The sequence below is a fragment of the Echinops telfairi genome, unplaced genomic scaffold (assembly GCF_000313985.2).
Source record: "Echinops telfairi isolate 266 unplaced genomic scaffold, ASM31398v2 ScPeMD7_7427;HRSCAF=8465, whole genome shotgun sequence".
In the NCBI taxonomy this organism is placed as follows: Eukaryota; Metazoa; Chordata; class Mammalia; order Afrosoricida; family Tenrecidae; genus Echinops; species Echinops telfairi.
The window spans coordinates 9191753-9209151 of record NW_022111327.1 but is presented as its reverse complement, the minus strand read 5'-3'; the positions used below and the strand labels follow the sequence as shown (position 1 = coordinate 9209151).

Below are 17399 nucleotides of genomic sequence, written 5' to 3'. Positions count from 1 at the left end.
AACAGTGGCTTCACATTGTGATAATTTTGATCGATAAAGGCTTCTAAGATTTTATTGCAATGCTTTTTAAATTTTATTCTCATATAAATAGCTTTTAAAGGTATCCAGAACATAGAAAGTGCTGCATATAGTTTTTCTGTGACTATTATGCCAATTATTATATAAATACCTTGAGAGCGCATAAAATTAGATGTAAAAAAAAAACACCACAGGCGTGTGTAAGGTGTTTGCAGGGGAGGGAGTTCTGCTTGGGTTATATGTTTACAGTGCATTTTCACAGCCAAGGAGAAATGGTCACTGGGCAGTCTGGAGTTTAGGGGAGAAGCAGAGAAGAGAATTTCCTCATTTTCACAAATATGGTAAAGTCTTACAAAGCCTTCTGGGCTTTGAAATGATATAGGCAATGCATCTCTCCTTTAAGAAGCTTACCATCTGTTAAGCATTGAACTGTGTCCCCGTAAAGTTGGTGGTGCAGTCCAAATCTCTGTTCCCACGAACTTGATCTTGTTTGAAAATAGGGTTTTTTGCAGACATTGTCAATTCTATGCAGTCAGAACAGAGTAGGGTGGGTCCTCAATCCAGTCTGAGTGGAGTCCTGTAAAAGACCAGAAGAACACACAGACAGAGGAGGAACCAGCACAGGGAGATGCCATCAGCATACCAGAACACCTCCGGCTACCAGAAACTAGGAAAGGCAAGAAAAGATCTCCCCCTGGAAACTCTGCCGCTCCCCTGAATTCGAACTTCTCGCTTCTAGAACTTTTTTTTTAACGTATTTGAAATGCAACTTTATTCTAACGAAAAGGAATGGGAAGGACAGGTAACAAACAAAACATCACCCCTGGATATTGTGATACGACTGTTGCAGTCTTGCATTTGAATTTCAAGAACGAAAAATGTGTTCCCAAACAGCTAGATAAAAAAAAAGAGAGAGAAGGTTTTAACTGCCACGCTCACCCCAAAGCCCATTCATCTCCTTCAGCATCCCAAAGATGAGCACATTCTGCTTAGCTCTATACTAAGAGGCAAACATGCTGCACCACTGACATCGCAGGAGAGTTGCCTGTAAAACTAGACTTATGACGCTGGGCTCCAGCTTCCTTCTCTCACTTGTCATCATCCTCATCCCGGAGAGCGGTTGTCTGTGCAGCCTCTAAGTCATGCTCATCTTGTGCTGCCAAAGCTGGGTCCCTAGCAACCTCTGGTGGGGCAGCAGCAGGCATGGCAACAAACTCCAAGTTCGGATCTCCAATGAGTTTTCTAGCAAGCTAAAGGAAGGGCTTTTCAAAGTGGTAGTGACTTTTGGCAGAAATGTCATAGTACAGAAGGTCCTCTTTCGGTGGAAGACAATGGATTTTTGCCTTGACTTCCCTGCCCTTAATACCCACTTTGTTGCCACACAGCACGATGGGTATGTTTTCACATACGCGAACCAGATCCCTATGCCAGTTAGGCACATTCTTGTAAGTGAACCTTGAGGTTACGTCAAACATTATAATGGCACACTGGGCTTGAATATAATAGCCATCTCTCAGTCCTCCAAATTTTTCTTGACACGTTGAATTTAATAGGTGCTCTGTTAGTACGGACCACGAGGGGATGGGCCTCAATGCCTAAGGTAGCTACATAATTCTCAAATTCACCAGTCAGGTGACGTTTCACAAGCAGTGTTTTTACAGCACCACCATCACCCATGAGTATGAGTTTGAACTGGACTTGGGGTTTTCCTTGAGCGGCCATTGTGATGGATCTTCCAGAAGTGTCTCCAGGCCACATCTGACTGAGCTAGCTTCTAGAACTTTAACATAATAAATTCCTTTTCTTGTGCTGCTCCTCTACTTTACCAAGCATGACGTTTTTCCAGGGTCTGGTCTCTCGTGTTAGCGCATCCAAAGTACGTGAGATAAAGTTTCATCATCCTCACTTCTATTCTTATAAGCCACATCATATGTGGTACTTTGTTATAACAGCCCTGGGGCGGGGGGGGGGGCGGTGTACCATGTACTAAGAAGGCTGAGTCATGGTTTCTCCATAGATGTGTAACACAAGGTAGGCTCTCAACTCATTGTCATAAAGTAGATTACAGCTGCCCCTTAGGGTTTCCTGTGGAGGGGCGGTGAAAAAGAAGAATGCCCTCAAAGAGGTGGATTGACACAGTGGCTGTATTAACGGGATTGGGCATAGGAACAATTATGAGGATGGTGCAGGACCGGGGATTATTTCCTTCTTTTGTGCATAGGGTCGCTATGGGTCAGAACCAACTTACCCAACACCAACAGCAATAGGATTTCCAAGGCTATAATCTTTACAGAAGCAGCTTGCTTCATCTTTCTCCTTGAGAGTGGCTGGTGGACATGAAACACCAACCTCTCAGTTAACAAGTGAGTTCTTGAGCCATGGCATCGCGACCAAGGCTTGTAGGTGTTTAAGGGTGCCACAGGCAAGGCACAAATTGGTCTGCAGCTCAAAGAAGTATATAGCACATGGTTGGGTGGCAGAGTATTTACAAGTTGGGCTGCTAACCATAAGGTCAGCAGTTCAAAACCACCAGCAGTATGAAGCTAGCTACTTCAAAGGAGAAAAATGGGGCTTTCTACTTCCATAAAGAGTATAGTCTCAGAAACTCACAGGGGAAGTTCTACCCTGTCTTGGAGGGTTGCAATGAATCTGCATCGACTCAGTGGCAATGAGTTTGGTTTAGGTTTGGTGGTACAATCAGGGCAAACTTATGAAAGGAATAGCATCACCTGATATGCTGAATCTCTGGAGCCTTTCCTTAATACTCTAATGCCTGCTGATTTCACTGAGCTCAGAATGCCCTGAATTCTCAAGGTCTCTAGTCCATGGTGTGGTGCCTCATGATAAAGTAGTGAGCTTTCCCTAAAGCAAAATGTACTCAGTTTAAAGGCTGCCCTTTATTCTGCCCTTTCTTTTATAAATTGGTGATACTGGGGGAATCTAAAGAGTGATCGGTTTCCAGTGTGTGTTTTTTGTTGTCTTGTTTGGGGACTTTTTATTTGTATATTTAATGTTCTTACTTGGCAAAGGAATCTTCTGATTTGGCAGGAGGTGGCTTTCACTGGCCTGTGAGAGCCAAACACCTGGGACCCTCACATGCTTACCATCTGTACTATTTATGCAGATATCCGATCACAACCCTGATTGCCCTGTGTCTTGTTTCCCTTCAGTTAGGCAGGTCTTCCAGTGAGATCCTGCAGGCCAGACTCACAGTCTCTCTCATTGTGACTGCCACCACCCCCCTCCGGCCCCTCACACAACTAAGCACAGGGCAAGTGTTTAGAAACGTGTGGTGAAAGGCCTAGGTGGAATCACATCGACTTTGCAGGCCTTTGGCAGTGAGCAAGTCAAGTTCTGTTCTGTTTCGGTTCAGCATATAAATTAGGCATTAAAGCCGCCTGATTATTTAGACAGCTGTAGGAACAAACATCTCACATGAAAGACCACTGCGGGGCTAGAGAGCGAATTCTCACTGACTTGGAACAAAGTATGAAATCCAACCTGTTTTCCAGATGACTGGGAATTGGGGATCCGGCAGACTCTTTCCAGTACAACCTGACATTATTCCAATCATGAATTGTTCTTGGAAGGGACAGAGAGCCATTGAGGCCTTCCATTTAAAGCACAGCTTTAAGTTAAGAAAAAAAGTCGAGTTTTTCATATATGATATATAGTATGTATATATAGCACTGCCATTGAGTTGATTCCACCTCAGAGCAAACCATGTATATGGGTTTTCAAGACTGTATATCCTTTTTTTCTAATATAAAATTTTAATTTGTTTTGGACTCTGCAGTGAATAAAATCACGTTCATTTAATAATCTTTAGAGTTTTTTAAACTGTGTTTTTTTTAATTTCCTTTTTTAAATCATTTTATTGGGGGCTAGTACAACTCTTATCACAATCCATACATAGATCCATTGTATGTCAAGCGCATATGTACATTTGTTGCCCTCAAAATTCTCAAAACATTTGCTTTCTACTTAAGCCCTTGGTGTCAGCTCCTCATTTTCCCCTCCCTCCCCGCTCCCCATCCCTCATGAACACTTGATAATTTATAAATTATTATTATTTTGTCAAATCTTATACTGTCCGACTTCTCCCTTCACCCACTTTCCTGTTGTCCACCCCCCAGGGAGGAGTTTATATGTAGATCCTTATAATCGGTTCCCCCTTTCTACTCCACCTTTCCTCCACCCTCTGGTATCGCCACTGGTCCTGAAGGGATCATCTGTCCTGGATTACCTGTGTATTTCCAGTTCCTATCTGTACAAGTGTACATCCTCTGGCCTAGCCAGATTTGAAAGGTAGAATTGGGATCATGATAGTGGGAGGTGGGGAAGCATTTAGGAACTAGAGGAAAGTTGTATGTTTCATCGCTGCTACACTGCACCCTGACTGGCTAGTCTCCTCCCTGTGACCCTTCTGTAAGGCGATGTCCAGTTTGCTACAGATGGGCTTTCAGTCTCCATTCTTCACTCCCCTTCATTTGCAATATGATTTTTTGTTCTTTGCTGCCCGATACCTTATCCCTTCGACACCTCGTGGTCACACAGGCTGCTGTGCTTCTTCCATGTGGGCTTTGTTGCTACTGAGCTAGATGGCCACTTGTTTACCTTCAAGCCTATAAGACCCCAGATGCCATATCTTTTGATAGCCGGGCACCATCAGCTTTCTTCACCACATTTGCTTATGCACCGACTTTGTCTTCAGCGATTGTGTCGGGAAGGTGAGCATCATGGAATGCCAGGTTAATAGAACAAAGTGTTCTTGCATTGAGGAAGTACTTGAGTGGAGGCCCAGTGTCCATATGCTACCTTAATATAAAACCTGTAAATATATGCATGTAGATCTATTCCCCATCATCCTATATAAATATATTTACATGTGTACATGCCTGTGTTTAGCCCTCTATAAATGTCCTTTGCCTCCTAGTTCTTTCCTCTATTTCCTTTTACTTTCCTCTTGTCCTACTATCATGTTCAGCCTTCCTTTGGGTTACAGTAATTTCTCTCAGTTACATTGCCCTTGATCACTCCCTACCAGGGCTCTCATACCCTCCTAACAACTGATTTTGGATCACTTGTTGTTCCCTTGTCCCTGGGTTGATCAACACCACCTCCTTTCCCCCACCTCCCCATCTCCCATTTCCCCCCAGAAACATCGGTTCCATTATTTTCTCCTCCAGACTGATCATCCAGCCTATCTTATCCAGATAGACCTGCAGAGATAATAATATGCACAAAAAACAAGACATAGCAAAACAAAGTGACAAAAGAAAACAAAACAACAACAAAAATAAAGAAAAAAAATTAAAAAGAAAAACCTGTCAATAGTTCAAGGTCTTTTTGTTGATATCTAGGAGTGTCCTCCAGTTGATTCCGATGGGGTGCCATGCCCTGGCCCCAAAGTCTATCCTTGGCACTCCCTTGGGATCTCCCTGCTCTGCTCCTCCCCCTTAGTGTTTTGCCTTGGTGTCGTGGGGTCAGACCAGTCCAATCCACAGAGTCTCCAGTGTTGTCCCCTGTAGGGCCATGGGTCAATGAGGGACGTCATGTCTCATAGTGGGGCCAGCCATATGGTCCACTTTGTGCCTTAGCTGTTCTGAGCAGGGATATCGTCCTCCATGCTTGGTGGGCCAGGTGAGCTCCACTCTCTCTTCCTCCCCTTCATTTGCTCCCGTGTGCTCTGATCAGACATGTCCCTCTCTCCAAGCTGCACCTTCAGTGCCGTCCTCTAAAGTAAATTCTTCAGCAGGGAGGGACAGTTGTTCACGTAGTTGGGATTGGGGCTGGGCCCACCGATCCCTCCACTGGCTCCCCGCTCCATACTGGCACACTCCACTCACATCCCGGAACACCAGGTTTAAGTCTGGTCCCTTTTTCCCTGTGGAGATATAAACAATATTCTCACTGTGGGTGAGTTAGTGCTCTGTTCCCCTGCTACACATTCCTATCTTTTTTTTTCTTTATTCCCCCTCACCTTCTTTTTAGTTGGCTACCATATGTACCCCTGGATTTGGTCTGGCCCCTGCCATACTACCTGGACCTCATCCTAGGAAAGTTTGTGTACAGTAGCTTTTTCCCTGTGCCCCTTTTGCATTTTGTTTTTATCTTACTTCAGCGGACTCATGTTGTACTTGTCATTTGGCGCTTGGCTTACTTCACTTAGCATAATTTCCTCCAGTTCTTCCCATAAAGCGATATGCTTCATGCGTTCTTCACTGTTTTTTAGCAATGCATAGTACTCCATTGTATATATGTACCACAGTTTTTTAATCCATTTGTCTGTTGATGGAAATTTGGATTGTTTCCAACTCCTTGCAATTGTGAACTGTGCCGCGATGAACATTGGAGCACAGATGTCTGGCCGTGGTTTGTTTCTTGCCTCTTCTGGGTATGTGCCCAGTACGGGGATCGCTGGGTCATATGGTAGCTCAATTTCCATCTGCTTGAGAAATCGCCAAATTGATTTCTATAGTGGCTGTACATACTCACAGGTCCACAGCCCCTCCAATACTTGTTGCTTTCTGGTTTTTTGAATTGGGCTATCTTTGCGGGTATTAGGTGGTATCTCATAGTTGTTTTAATTTGCATGTCTCTTATGGCTAATGATTGGGGAAATTTTCTCATATGTTTATTGGCCATTCAGATTTCAGACTCTGTGAAACTTCTGTTCAGGTCCTTTGCCCACCTCCTTAGTGAGTAATTAGTTTTTCTCTTATTGTAAACTTGAAAAGTATTGTTGATTTTAGTAAGAAGGCCTTTGTCTGATGTGTCATTGCTAAAGATGTTTTCCCAGTCAGTGGGTTCTCTTATTACTCTCTTGGTGAATTCTTTCGATGTACACAGGTGATTTATCAAGACTGTATATCTTTATGGGAACAGACAGCTTCATCATTTTTCCCTCGGAACAGCTCGTGGACTTGAACCACTAACCTTGCAGTTAGCAACCCAATGCCTAACCCACAGTTCCCACTGGGCATACATATTTTCAGCTCTTGCCTGGGAGCATTAGAGAAATGAAGCTTTGTCGAGGAAAAAGGGAAACCAACAGCAGTAGCAAAGGCCCTAGCATGTTTGTGAAGACAAGACCTGGATCAATTGAAAAGCTGGGACCTATACAGATCTGTCTGGCCAAACACCAGGATGCTAAGGTCTTCATAGCCTCCCCCATGCCTCAGTCCTCCCACCTTTTCAAACTGGCCCATCAATTTTGTGGCAAGCATGTCCCTTGCAAATAGATAACTAACTAATCAAATATACCTATACACTCTAAATTATTAATTCTAGTTAATAAGTTCATGCATTAATTATTCCAATGTATACAAATATAACCTTGATACCTTAAGCCGCAGCAATAGGTGAACATTTCAATCCCCGGGGTAAGGCCAGTGGAGAAAATATAAGGTAATCCAACTTACCGCATACCTCATAGCAGAGAATGTGTCATTTAAGAGCTTGGTGGAATCAACAAAATTACAGTTCGAATCCTGGCTCCACAACTCACCAAGTACATGAATTTGGACTCAGTGCCAGGCATTCTGTAAAATGTTGAGAATATAATGGTAATAATAATCCATAACTCAGTGGAAACTCAGTTCAAGCAACCCTTTCTCAGGGGGCATTTAAAAAATAACAATTCTTTAATATCAAGGTAGATAACTGTAGGAGCAAACAACACACTAAACAAAAACCAATCTCAAACCAGCAGCACGTACAACTGATTACATAACATGCTCAAGGGTGCGATTTATCACAGGAATGCAAGGTTGGCATAACATATGACTGTCAATCTGTGTACCAACACCACTTTCTACTCCCATAAAAGTCATGGCTTTGAAAACACAGGGGCAGTTCTTCCCTGTCCCATAGGGTGGCGATGAGTCATAATTTACTCGATGGCAGTGACATTGGTTTGAATTGGATAACGGATAACATTACATGATCATCTCAATAGATAAAAGAAAAACCATTTCATAGAAATAAACACCCCGGTATTATGAAAAGAGCCAACAAGCAAATGAGGAATAAAATAAAAATCTCTCAAGCCGGTAAAGGTCATCATTCAAAACTCACAGCTAATGTCATATTCCTTTATAATTTATTTTTGTTGTTTTTATTGTTGTTGATCGTATACACAACAGAACATTCACCAATTCAACCATTTCTGCAAGTAACATTTGGTGACATTGATTGTCTTCTTCAAGTTTTTCAACGTTCTCAGGCTTTATTTTTCTGAGTTGTTCCTCTACCACAACACAAATTCACTCCCTGCTGTTCCTCTCTACTCTTCCCACTGCTGTTGTCGATTGCATCCCACATACGTGGTCCTTAAAAGAATACAATTCTCAGGACAGACATTCTTTATTAGGTAAGCTAAGCTATTATTTGGTTCCAAGAAGTTTTCAGGGGATATTTTTGGTTTCATGTTTAAAGACTATACAGACAATAGTTTCAGGGGTTCATTCTATGCCCAGGGCTTCAGAAAGTATGGAGTCCATGAGAATTTGAAATTCTGTTCTGCGTGTTCCAACTTTTGATCAAGATTCTTCTATAGAATGTTAGACCCAAATAGTACCTGGACACCATACAATTCTGTGGTCTCGTTGCAAAGAAGCCAGTTGTTCATGGAGGCAACTAATCACACATTACCTATCCTGCTATTCCTGATAATCCTTTTTCCTGTGCTCCAGGTGAGGAGAGACCAACTGTTTTGCATTGGATATCCACTAAACAAACTTAAAAAACCCCAGGCACTACACAACAAATGAGGAGCTAGAACAGAAGCACTAAACACAATATTAGGCCAATTAGCTGTGATGTCTCACGAAACCCCCAAACCAAGAAACTACGTCCCATTGAGTATTTGGTTATACATAATCTTAGTATCTACTCCTGTTCATTCTTTCTTGCTTCCTTGTTTTTTTGTTGTTGTAATAAATACTCATGTGGATAACACAACTTCTTTATAGGTATAAAACTTATGATAGCAATTACATTAATCAGTTGTGCAATCCTACTCTTAATCAATATAAGTTTTACATCACCTTACACCAAAATTCAGCACTCTATTAGCAATAAATTTCCCACCCTTCACTCATCCATGCTAACCACTAAGCCATTTCAGTCTCTATATATTTGCCTGTCATTGTCTTTGTATATAAGTGAAGTCATGCAATATTTTTGGCTCTTATATCCCACATAATACCTGTCAGTTTTTTCTGGTCGAGAAGTAAATATTCTGTTGTATATATGCACCACATTTAGTTGAAGCATTCATCCATTGACGGCCATTTGAGTTGTTTTCACCTTTGGGGTATTGTGAAGTGCTGCAATGAATATTAGTGTACAAGTCTCTTTTAGAGTCTCGACTTTCAACTCTTAGGAGTCTATGATAGCTCATGGAGTGGAGTGGCTAGGTTACATGGGAGTTCTAGTTTGAATGGAACCACCATATTGTTTTCCACAAGAACTACTAGCAGTGGTTAAAGGCTCTAATTTATGTACTCGCATCCTTACCACTATTTTATTTTCTGGGTTTTTTGTTTGTGTTTTGTGCTTTTAAAAGACAAAACATTTTATTGTGCATTAGGTGGTTTACAAAGAAGCCCATCAGTTTAACATTGAACCATTCATACACATTTTGCTTGCACTCATCCATTATAATCCTGTCAATGTGCCAGTGCTTATTCCAATTTCTCCCTGTGTTTCCTGTTTCCATTTCTCCTACTTTCCTAACCCTCTAAATGTTGCCTTTGGGTTAAGGCTGCCCTTTGGATCTTAAATGGTTCAGTAGTCTACCATAGGGGTGAGTTCAGTTGTGGGCCTGAAGGGTAACTAACAGTCATAATCTCAGGGATCTTGCCTGTCTCTATCCAACAAGTAAGCCTAGTCTCTTGATTCTGAGTTTTATTCCACATTTTTCTCTGACTCTATCTGAGACTCTCTAATATGATCTTTTTCAGAGCAGTTGATAATGGTAGCCAGGCACTGAATAGTTCTTCTGGTCTCAGTCTCGGAGATTGATGTTTGGGTGGTCCTTTGGACAAATCGTTCCCATGTCTTCTGATTTCCATCATTCTTCTTTCCCCCGGATAGAGAGACACCAATGGTTGAACCCTAGATGGCTGCTCATGTGCTTTTAAGGGCCCAGTCACTAGTCACCCAAGTAGACTGTAGAATATTGTCTTTGTGAACTCTTCTATGCCCGTGCACTTTGGAGTTCCCCAAGACTATATCCCTGATCCCCCAGCCCCAGCAACATATTCCTTCAAGGAGTTTGGTTACATCAAGAAGTATTCATAACTTTGCCTCCTCCATGTGCTACCATATTCTTGGATATATTTGCAGCAAATACATACATATATTTGAAAATATATCTGTCAAATGTACATTTTTATGTATTTATAGGTATAGTCCCAGTCCCCCTCCCACACCTGTTCAGCTTGCATGCTAGATCCCCACTATGGCAAGATCATGTACACAATAGTATTTGTTTCTGTTGCTTTAAACTCTTGCAAATCTCTTAATGCTTTGATCTGCCGTTATTTTTTTTTTAAATCAACCTGTATGCTGTCTTCTCCTTCACCCAAGGATTTTGTTTGTTTGTTTCATTTATCTTAGCTATCCTAGTGGGAGTGGAAGTGTATCTAGTTGTGGTTTTCACTAGCATTTCTCTGATGGTATCTTTTCATGTGTTTGGTGGCCGTTCAAATGTTTTTTTGGTGAAATGCCTATTAAAACCTTTGCCTATTTTATGATTGGGTTGTGTTTTTGTTGCTAAATTGTAAATTATATATATATATATAATCATGTAAAAGATATATATATATGTAATCATGTAAAAGATATATATATATGTAATCATTCTATTATAATTGGTTATCTGGTTCCCAAAGATAGTCTCCCAGTCAGTAGCTTACATTTTTACATTCTTGGCAAAGTATTTTTTTAATTTAATGATTACTTTTTTTTTACCAATTTCACTGACATACAATTCATATATCATACATTTCAACAGTCTAATTGCATTCATAAGAGTTGTGCAACCACCCCTACCATCAACTCCAGTACTCTTCTTCTTCCTTGTACTCATTGTTGTTAACGCCTCAGGGCCTTCCAGCCTCCCCTGTCATGTCCCTTTGAATCTATTGTTCCAATTATTGTCTTGATAGGTTTAGCTAATGTGGGTTTCAGATAGATACAGAAAATTGTACAAAATCAAAACAACATACAAATGGCCCACAACAATGACACAATAAAACAAAGAAAACCCCCAATTGATAACAAAGCAGAGAATATTAAAAACTGGAGTAATTATTCAATGGCTCAAGAAGGAGATCACTGACAAAGTGTCACATTTTGACCTAACTCCATTCTCAGTAGCCCATTCTACCATGTGCTCTGTCAGGTAACAAGGCCTTTCCCATCTCTAGTCCATAGTCAGAGGGGATTTACCTGAGGCTTCATCTGCATGAGGGACCCTGCACAAGGGTTTTGGGCTTTTACTGTCATCCACAGCATTCTGAAAACTCGGCATTCAGAATTTATGCTCTAATACAATTCCTTCCTCTGGGTTTGAATTTTATCCTTTATAATTTGTGAATTACAATCACAAATGCTGGTGTGCTTCTTCAATGTGGACTTAAATGACACCTCACTTAAATGACTGCTCGTTTTAAGACAAATCTTTAAGACTGCAGTTGCTATTCTTTCTGACAGCCAGGCATCACCTGCTTTTTTGGCAATGTATTTTTTTAAGAGTAAAAATTTATATCCATTTCATAATTCAAATTAACTGTATTGTAACTTGATAAAACAATGATTATATGCAATCTCATAAGAGATTTCTTCAAACTTTACCACCAAGTAGGGGCCCCAAATGTTGACACCCAACATTTTGCCCAGTGAGAATGTGCATATAATTACTGAAAGAGATGACATCAATATTCAAGAATCAAATTGTTTGATGCTTTAATTATAAGCCCTTAGGGTATCTAACTGGGGCCTTGGTGGTGTAATGGTTATGAGTTGGGCTGTGATCCACAAGGTCAGCAGTTCAAAACCACCAGCCACTTCCCCAGGAGAAAGATGGGGCTTTCTACTCCCAAAAATTTTATTATCAGAAACTCACAGGGGAAATTCTACTCTGTCCTACAGAGTCACTATGAGTGGACATTGACTTGATGGCATATAATCACCTCTGTAGGGCAGTAATAATAATGACAAATTTATGTATTTGTCCTGCAAAGTTCAGTGCTGTTGTTTTAAAGTAAATGGAGAGCATATGTGAAAACATTTAAGTCTTACTCATATTCTTTATAATAAAAATAAAAGTCTGGAGACTTTTAATAATTCTTCTTGAGTTCAAGCTGGGACAGGACTAAATTGGTATCAAGCAATCATACTTATTCCAACTCTGGCAACCATCAGCAAACTGGCACCTGCAATTAAGCCTGCAGGCATAAATTTCCCGGAATTGTAGAATATCATTCCCATAATGCCAGCCAAATTCCCAGATGTAGCTAGGAAAACCCAAATGTTCCTGGGATTCTGCGAGAGCTGATATGCACCTAGACCTGCTAACCCCCCCGGAAGAGAAGTCCAGCAGCGAGGGACAGGACACTACCTGCTTTCGCGTAGCCAATGATCCCACCAGAAGCAACCAGTGCTGTGTAGCCAAAGCCAAACCAATGCAGGGGCACTAGGGAGCTGGGCTGCTTCTCCATGATTCTCTTTCCTCTCTGTCCGATTGTGCGAAGATACGCTGCCTGCACCCGAACTGCTTTCCCGAGGTCAGCTCCAGCAAATGAAAGAACAGAGGGGCAATGTATTTTAATGAACCAAACATCTTTTTTATTTTAATAATGTCCCATCTATTCATTTTGTCTTTTATTTTTTATGCTTTTCTGAAATTAGATAACCCAGTGTTAAAAGCTAGATCTGAAAGTGTTACCCCTTCATTTTCTTCTAAGAATTTTATGATTATAGTTTTCACGTTTAGGTCCTTAAATCACTATGAATTTTTGTGTGTGTATGCGGTAATCCATGTATCCTATTTCACTTTTCTGCATGGGGACATCTATTTTTCTCCAGCACCATTTACTGAAGAGACTCTTCTATCCCTCATAAAAGAGATTATGCAGCCTTGTCAAAAAATATCTCTAGACCATCAGTCTTATTCCATTGCTCTCTGTGTGTACTGGTATATCAGTATCCAGCTGTTTTGATTACTGGAGCTGTTTAAGTATGTTTTAAAATCAGGAGGTGTGAGTACCCCTACTTCATTCTTCCCTTTCAACATTGCATTAGTTATTTGGGGCCGCTTGCCATTCCAGATATAGTTGAGGAGTGCTGTTTTCATTTCTGTAAAGAAGACTGTTGGAATATTAATCAGGACTAAGTTGAATTTAGAGATTGTTTTTTGACATGTTAACAATAGTTATGTCAACCTTATCAAGTCTTCCAATTAATGAACACATTGACATACTTAATGAAAGAAAACAGAAAATTTTCTTCCTAAAATCAGGAGCAAAACACTTTCACTATTTTTATTCATTGTTGTGCTTGATATTCTTGTCAGGTCAAGTAAGAAAAATTAATGAATCCAGTTTTGGAATAAAGAAGTGAAATTATATTACAAATGATACAGTTTTATATCTAAAGAATTCTAAAAATACACAAAGATAGCTAATACACAAATTCATCTAGGTTAAAATCAGTTGTGTTTCTATACTATGATTTCAAGGGTCATGGATTTTAGAGACACATAAGGGAACCCCTAGTTAGTTATGGAAACTATTACTGAAAATCTGTGTAGAATTTTTGTTGTTGTCCTGGAAGCTGTGGGAGCAAACCCATAGCAAAACATTGGCAAACAATGGCTTGCTGGTTGTTTCTGTAAATAAAATTTTAATGGCACAAAGAAAATCCTACTCCTTTATGTCTTCTTTATGGCTGAGTTTGTGCTAGAATTACTGCGTTGAAGAGTTGTAAGAGGGTGGCTATATCCTACAAAGCTTAAAATATTTGTTTCCTGGCCCATTGCAGAAAAACGTTGCTGACTCTTGTATAACACCAGTATATCAGCTCCTTACTTTATCACCATTTACAGGTCTCATGGACAAATAATAGTTCAACAGATTTATAAATGCATGCACTCCTGTACACCTGTTCTATCTTCACTCGTTCTCCCAAACTAGACGCCTATTCCCCTTTAATCTCACTTCTTGCTTTCTATCACCACATCCTACTAATTCTATCTCCTTACTATATTTTGAATCTAGTTATGTCTCTCCGTGTCTGCTGCCCCTACATTAGTTCAAGACACAATTACTTTGTAAGAGATTGACAATTTTCTATTTTATCTCCCATCTTCTGGTCTTGTTCACCTTCTGCCTCCAATTCATCTCTCACTAACAAGCTGGAAAATCCTTCTAAATATAAATCTATTTCTGTCATCTGTATAGTAATATATATGGCTAAGATTTAGTAAGTCTGCCATTTATTGAATTATGGTCCCACAAAATATGTGTTGTAATTCCATAACCTCTATGTCTGTGGTTATGATCCCATTTGGGATCATGTTGTCTTTGTTATGTTGATAAGGCGTGATTAGTGTAGTGTGTATCTTGAGTGGATCGCTTTTTAGATAGAAAAAGATTAAGAAAGGCAGCAGAGAAATGGGATAACATAGATGCCAATATCTCTAAGGAAACAGGAAGTGAAACCTCAGGAGACAGCAACCTTCTTCCAGAACCAGTAGAGAAAGCCTTTTCTGCAAGCTGGAGCTCTGAGTTTGGCCTTCTAGCCTCCTAAACTGTGGGAACATAGATTTGTGTTCATCAAAGCTATCCACTTGTGATATTTCTGTTACGGCAACACTAGATAAGTAAGACAGAGCCCTTACTCTATTGCCAGGCAGTTTGAAGTGTTTTCCATGTAATAATTAATCTTAATCCTCCCACTATCCTTATGAGGTAGATTCGATTATGATTTCCATGCTATAGTGAAAATCACTGAAGAACCCCAACCAAAACATCAAACCCATTACCATCAATTTAATTCTGCATCAGAGTGACCCCATAGGACAGGGTAGAATTGTCCCTTTGTATTTCTGAGGTTTTCATCTTTATAGGAACAGACCGGCCATAGAATATGCTAACTCTTCCTCTCACTAGCTGTCTGGCTTAGGGGGGTTCCTGTTTTGCATGGGCCTCATTTATTCATGCAATGTTTATTCAGCACCTGCTGAGTGCTAGGCTGAAGGATACAAAGAGGAGAATGTCACAGACCATAACCTCTAGGAGTTCAAGGTCCAGTGAAGGAGATAGATGTCTAAATGATTATCAAATAACATATAAAGTGCATGAGAATTAAAGCTGAACTGCTCCCTGAGGGATTCCTGTAGGAAGTAATAACTGAGTGAAGCATTAAGGGATATGTAGGAGTTAACTAGGAGCAGGGGAAGAGGGGCCAACAAACATCTAAAGTAGAATGGAGAGCATGAGTAAAGGCATTGTGGTGAGAATGAGCATGAATTGTATGGGAAATAGAGCAGTCTGGGGTGGCTACTGCTGGAGCTACAGGACTGTGAACAGCAAGATTTAAGGCTGGAGAGGTAGGCAGGGGTTAGAGCAAATAAAACATGTCATTTGGGATCCTTCTAAATATTACAGATTCCTTTTAAGAGAAATAAGTATGTGAGTGTGGTGTGAGTGTGTATGTGTGGTATGCAGTATAGTGGAATAGTCAAAATGGTGGAACCTGGGCCTAGACTCCATTGATTCAACTCCTGACACTGTCATTTACTAGCTGTGTGACCTTGAGCAAGGTAGTTTAGTGGATTTCACGACGGGCTGCTAAACTGCAAGTCAGCAGTTCAAATCCACCAGCTGTTCTTTGGAAGGAGGATTAGGCACTTATGGATGTAAGTATATGGAAGGGAGTTGGGAGGACATAGTGAGGATTCTGAGCACCCTCAAAGGAAGGGAGATCACAGAGTGGAAACATTTTAGAACCAATTTTAATAAAACTTTGAGCCAATAATAATATATAGAATGATATAGAGTGGCTCAAATGCATATTCATTAAGGGACACAGGATGGCAGACCCTCCAATCTAGAGGAGCCCTCGCAGAAAACTTTTCTAGACTAGTCTTGGCAGTGTTACACATCATTCCTTTCCACTTCCACTGGAGAGAATATATACTTGTGACCATCCCTCACTGCAGGGGAGACTGGGTGATGTCCAAATGTAGGTTCAAGAAGGAGAACACATGGTTTTGATGGGAAGTTTGTGATACTTGCCAATATACGAACCAGAACCACGGGCTCCTGTTTACCTTGGGTGTTGGGTAAATGATGGAAGAGGCTTATTTCATGCCCTTTGCACTAAGAAGCTATTGAGTTATACAGCAGAAGTTTAGCCTAGCCCATGCATAACCAAACCCAACCCACTACCATCGATCCATCAAGTTGAATTCTACTTACAAGGACACTGTACGGGGATTCCAAGGCTGTAGATCTGTGTGGGTGCTGCAGACAGCCTCATCTTTCTCCTGAGGGGCAGCTGGTAGATTCGAATCCCTGACCTTACCCTTGGCAATCCAGTGCTTAACCTGACAACACTGCCAAGGCTCCTTTGCCCCATGCATAGCCAGGGGGGAACCATGTCAAGTCTAAGCCGGATGTTAAATCCTGCTAGACCATTTAGCTCCCTGTTGAATCGCTTACCAGGAAGTAGCAGCTAGAGAGTGACTCGCAGTGCTGATGATTCCTTAATTATTAATCACTGACACTTTGTAGATTGCATTTTAGGAAAATCCCAGCTGGGTTAGTATACAATATTATAATGTTGGTCCAAACATTTCTTCCTCCTCTGCAGGTCTAGACCAGAGAGGTTGCAAAATAGATGGCAAAGGAACAACCTAATTCATGGCGAGCCAACCGAGAGATACTGAAAACCAGAGGGGGGGAGGAAAAAAAACTGAAGTAGAACTCATTTTCCTTTCAAACCAGAGCCACAGGCATGGGCTTCTTCTCTGCTAGTGTGTGTTTGCCCAGACACAGTGCGCAGTTATTGTCAACCCCATATAGATAAGGGGAGGGAGAACAGTCAATCAAGCTGAAATGAAATCACCCCAGCAGTCCCTGGTAGGAGATTGGTAAAATCCCAGAAGAACTTTGTAAAGCAGCATCCCCTGCTATGCCCGCCAGAGATTCCTCTTTCAGAAGTCTGTAGTGTGTTCTGGTGGGAAGCCGGGTTTTTAAAATCCTCCCCCGATTATTCTGACACAGAGAGCCCTATTTGGAGGACTAATGCTCTAATATCATGAGAGAGGAAGAAGAAGGCAGGCCAAAACATTATAGATGGAACAG

At 41.0% G+C, this 17399-nt stretch overlaps 2 protein-coding genes and 1 pseudogene across 2 annotated transcripts in view; 1 reads left to right on the top strand and 2 right to left on the bottom strand.

Annotated features, from left to right (window-relative positions):
- The window catches only part of TRPC5 (transient receptor potential cation channel subfamily C member 5), a 169328-nt gene that overhangs the window by 91825 nt on the left and 60104 nt on the right, over positions 1–17399 (top strand). The window lies entirely within an intron of this gene.
- On the bottom strand, positions 1107–1746 carry LOC105979300 (annotated as a pseudogene).
- Positions 12415–12749, bottom strand: LOC105979308 (transmembrane protein 14C-like). The gene is made up of 2 exons (XM_030887886.1): positions 12647–12749; positions 12415–12545 (listed from the first exon to the last, which is right to left on the bottom strand). The coding sequence occupies exons 1-2, from the start codon at positions 12747–12749 to the stop codon at positions 12415–12417; spliced, it is 234 nt and encodes a 77-aa protein (XP_030743746.1).